The 4796-nt window shown below is 55.7% G+C and overlaps 1 protein-coding gene across 1 annotated transcript in view; it reads left to right on the top strand.

Moving 5' to 3' along the window:
* Positions 1 to 4460, top strand: part of VOLCADRAFT_89157 (uncharacterized protein) — a gene marked incomplete at both ends in the record, with an annotated part of 20358 nt that extends 15898 nt beyond the window's left edge. Inside the window, 3 exons of the mRNA XM_002948814.1 lie at positions 2377 to 2527; positions 3499 to 3579; positions 3760 to 4460. Coding sequence (XP_002948860.1) covers positions 2377 to 2527; positions 3499 to 3579; positions 3760 to 4460 — 933 coding nt within the window. The remainder of the gene's footprint in view (positions 1 to 2376; positions 2528 to 3498; positions 3580 to 3759) is intronic.
* Positions 4461 to 4796: the final 336 nt, after the last annotated feature.

The following is a 4796-nucleotide window of genomic DNA, read 5'->3' as shown; positions in this document are numbered from 1 at the left end:
GGTAACGCGACGGAGAGGAGAGACAGGACTCAGGCGCGGGCAAGCCTACCGGGGGGGCAGCATCGGAGAGGCCGGGGGCGTGAGATAAGTCCAGAGCGGGCGTCGGGCCCACGGAAAGGGCGGAGGGGTTGGGCCCCCGAGGGGCAGGAACGGACGGAAGTAAGGTAGTTGACGAGCCGAGGAGGGGCGCCCCAAGTAGGGCCGGGGAAGGCAAGGAAAGCCTGCCCGGCACCGGACAGGCAAGGGGCGAGTCCTGCAGTAAGGTAGGCAACCGTAAGAGAGGGCCAGAGAAAAGGATGCGCAGAGAGAGGGGGCGCGCACCGGGTAGGCAGAAGACACAGTCGGATGAGGAGGATTCGCATAGACGAGGCGTAACAACGGCGAAGGAGGTCGCCGCTTCTGTGGAGAAGCAGAGGCTGGGTGGAGGCGAAGGTGAATGGCAAAGTAGCGACGAGCGAAGTTACCTGTGGCACGAGCCGAACTAGAGGCAACGCGGCGGAGTCTTGGGAACGAGGTAGAGAATATGAATGGTAGGTAAGAGAGTCGGCATGAGGCTGGAGGCTTACGTTTTCTGCTGTCGATGACTGCATTAGGTTATTTTCGTACTCTCTACTCGATTGCCGTGCGAGCGGCCCACCCGCCCTCCCACTAACAGCCAAATGGCTGATCGGAATTGTCTTTGAAGGGTTTGGGTACCGCGGGAGTGTGGTCGCAGACGCAATGGCCTTCCCCACAATAAGTTAGTAGTGAGTACGGATCACGCGATGACGTTTAAGCAATCCGCTGCATGATAACGTGCAACACGTGATGAAGGTAAAGGGTTTCTTTGTAGCAGTACCCGTACTTCAGAGAAGCGAGCGCGTAACGCCGCTTTATGCGTTTCACTGTTTTGTCGAGGATTAAACAGCGGCGAATCGTATTTCATGAAGTTTTCTTTCCATAAATATAGCGCTAATCTCCAGAGATTGTGAACAGCTGTGCGCGCACGTCTCATAAAACATTTGAATATATGGTCGTGTTGAAAAAATTATTTAAGCGTTAAAAATTATTCTTAAAACCGAAACTGTAGCAAAGGAACTTCCGTGCAAATTTGCGGCGTTGTTTAGCAGTAGATGCTGCAAAGAATGCGATGGGCTGTGGCTCGGCGGGCTAAAGGGGGGCTCGGCCCATTTACATTGACCACGTTTACTCCTGCCCACCCCGCACGCCCCGCCCTCCCCTTACGAAGATAACTGTTTTGGCGGGCGATTCCGTTCCGGTCACCCTGGAGCTTTCGGCCGGCACATGCGTGTTCTTGCCAGCAGAAGGACGTAGCTTTGGTGTCGTTTGGGGTTATAGCAGCAACCGCGCGCATGGGGCCAGCAAGAGAGCAGCAAAGGAGGAACAGAAGCGAGATACGTGCTGGTCAGTCAGGCTTTTGGTCTGCCTCTAGCTGCTTTGTACAAGCCTGCGTAAGCCCGTCGCTGAGATCGGGATACTATGACACATTATCAAATCGGTATCAAACTGTAGACCGTGGCCTTTGTCAGAAGATTTAGTTAATGTCTGCGATTCTACTGGCACTAAAACAGCAGAGCGGGCGTTCTGGCTGGCAAAGTGCTGATACTTACGACGTGGCGGAAGCCATCATAGGTTGAAAAGCGTCTGACGCACTACCCGATCATCGCGCTCAAGCTATTCGAACTTGTGACCTGGTTCTCCTCACAAAGCGTACCTCTGCGACATCTGTGCGGCCAAAGTTTTTAATAGGTATTTGCTGCGGCGGCTGGAATCGCTTGCAATACCTCCAGCAATTAGTGTCCCATGTTGTGTAGATAAATTACGATTACCATTACCTGTTGTCCAATCATGCCAGTCCCTATTTCCAGCAAAAGGTTGTTCTTCGAACTAGGCGGGCAGTACGAATGCAGGCGAGATTCTCATGACGGGCTGAGTCCAAGTCCGAGTCAGTAAGTCCAAAAAAGTGAAAACTCATTCAACTTAGAAATTTCTCTTCGTCAGTCCCACCGAATAACAACTTTGTCGTGACATTGCTTTGAGTTGGACCGCTGCCAAAAGGCCTTCCCATAAGTTTCAAATTAACGCATGCGACCAGGGCTGTGGTAATAAGCTGAGCCTGAAACCCTGGCGTCCAGGTCAAGGCCTCCTTGACCAATCTTTACTCACCCCTGGCTCGTGTTGAAAACCGAAGCCGTGTTTAGAAATGTGCTCTGCTGTGAATGCGAGCGATGTCCATGTGAACCCGGCGCATCCCAAAGTAGTTGCGTTCGCCGCCACCCAAGCCAACCGAAGCCGTTTACTCGCAACTCGTACATCAATTCAGCCGTGTTTTTCATCCCACGTGGGCCTTTTCCCTGCTCGTTCATGTCAGTGCAGGTAGCGTTGGGTCCCATGTACTTGACGGCCGCGGCATCCCTTCTGACGGGCAGTCAAAGTGGCTTGGGGGGCGGAATGGCAGCCCACATGGCCGCCCTCACCGTTCCCGTGCTGTGGGCTCTGTATTTGGCGGCTTTATGGCTGGAGGGAGGTGGGATTGAACCGGGAACTTCGAAGACCTTCATGATCCGCACCATCACTTTTTTAATCTTTACAAATATATAACACGGGCACACACGCACATACACACACATACACACACAGGCACACACAGGCACACACAGGCACACACAGGCACACACAGGCACACACAGGCACACACAGGCACACACAGGCACACACAGGCACACACAGGCACACACAGGCACACACAGGCACACACAGGCACACACAGGCACACACAGACACACACAGGCACACACAGGCACACACAGACACACACAGACACACACAGACACACACAGACACACACAGACACACACAGACACACACAGACACACACAGACACACACAGACACACACAGACACACACAGACACACACAGGCACACACAGGCACACACAGGCACACACACAGAGAGGCACCCCGCCTTAGCAAAAGCCCATCTTCCTTATCCACCTACCTACTACACACCTACTACACACCCTGTACTTCCCATAGAGTTCTCTCGGACTTCCGGAACAGCCCGAAAAGCAAAGAAGCGTTGATGACGTCATCCAACACCCAACACTTTGCGGGTGTTGCAAGAGAAGGACAGAGGATGTTTTGTACATGTCTGTATTTGTGCCCGAAAGGGGCCCATTGGACTGCTTGAGGTCTGCTGCTGCAGTTGCTGCCTAGATGCGTAGATGCCCAACCGCCACCCAACTCCCGTTTTCAGATGCGCGAAACACGGCACTGGCATGTGCCTGACCATTACCGTTCCCGTGAGATCGATGGATACATGTATCGATGGGTTCATCTGTCAGTCCGTGCACTCGTTCCTTGCATTCCGCACAGATCTGTAGGCATACCGATTCATCCACTCCACAATGTCATTAGGGCCCCCCCCAAAGTCATTTTCGTGCACGTTCACCGCCTGGCAACTGTTGCCTCTAACCGCATGCCCTCACGTCGGTGCAGTACGGCGGCTGTCGTACGACCCAAGGAACAGCAACAACTCGGAGTTTGGTCGAGTGGTGCAAGCTGTGCGTTACACAGGCGGTTGGCTGTCCCGGCTTTCCCTCCCCTCCACCAGCCATCGTCCTCCACCAAGGGGCTCCACAAACCCAAGCTACATGACTCATTCCACCATTACCACCACCACCACCAACATCAGAACTCCATCGCCGTCGTCGACGTCGAGATCCCCGTCCCACCCCCTTCCGGCTGCTCTGCCGCCAGCCACTCACGTGATCTCCACATCTGCAACCCAAGGCCGGCGCACCACTGCCGCCTTGGCCACCGGCATGACCACAGCACCGCATTCAGCCACGACCCTGGCCGCATTAGTGATGGTGACAGCGGCAGCGCGGCATGCGGCCCCAGCGGGGCCCGTGCCTGCACCAACAACTGCCGGTGGCACCGCCGACAGCGACCAGAAGCGCCACGCCTACGCACGTCTGCGTGAAGAGATTCGGGCACAGGTTCCTCCTGGCAACATCTTCAACACAGACATGTGCGCGGTGTGCTTTGAGGCGCTGCACTCCCACAACACGGGGCCCGATGTAGGTGACGCGAGTTCTTCGGACCCCACTTCTTCGACAGGTCGGCTACAGCAGCAGCGGCAGCAGCAGATCCGAAGCGCGTCCGGAGGATGGCGGGGTGTGAGGCAGGTGCCGCGCGAGGGGCTGGGCACGACTGGGGCCAGCAGCGGTGGTGTTGGCGGCCGCTTCGCCACGGGCTCTGCGCCAGGGCAGAACTCTTGGCCAGGGGACGAGGTAGCCACAGGCCGGGAGGAGTCTGCGCAAGGGCGGCTGGTGCTGCGGTGCGGACACTCCTTCCACGAGTGGTGCGTGCTCGAGTGGCTTTTGCGATCACCCCGATGTCCCATGTGCCGGGAGCCGGCCGTGGGTGCATCGCGCCACATAAACATGTTGTTCTGATAGCACCACACGTAGAGATGTTTTCACCCTTTCATTATTGTAATTTAAAGTCTTACGCCTAGCTGCGAGTCCAGCAGCTTCTGATTCCCCTGTTGCGGCGCTACCTGAGGGGAAGGGGTCGCTGTGGGTGTGGAACGTCCCTGACAGAGATCGTTAGGGTAAGACGCGCGGCGATGCTGGTGAGTAAGATATCTAATCGCCAGCCTACTGTGAAAAATAAATATGGATGTCGACACGCCTGGCACGCGGTGAAAAAAAGCACATACTGCATGTACCGGTGCTACTGTAAATCGATGGGGCTGCGCGGCGGTTGGCATTGTCGCTGGTCGTGTTCGG

The sequence above is a fragment of the Volvox carteri genome, assembly GCF_000143455.1.
Source record: "Volvox carteri f. nagariensis unplaced genomic scaffold VOLCAscaffold_11, whole genome shotgun sequence".
NCBI lineage: Eukaryota > Viridiplantae > Chlorophyta > Chlorophyceae > Chlamydomonadales > Volvocaceae > Volvox > Volvox carteri.
The sequence above is the reverse complement of the archived record's forward strand: the minus strand, read 5'-3'. Positions and strand labels throughout refer to the sequence as shown.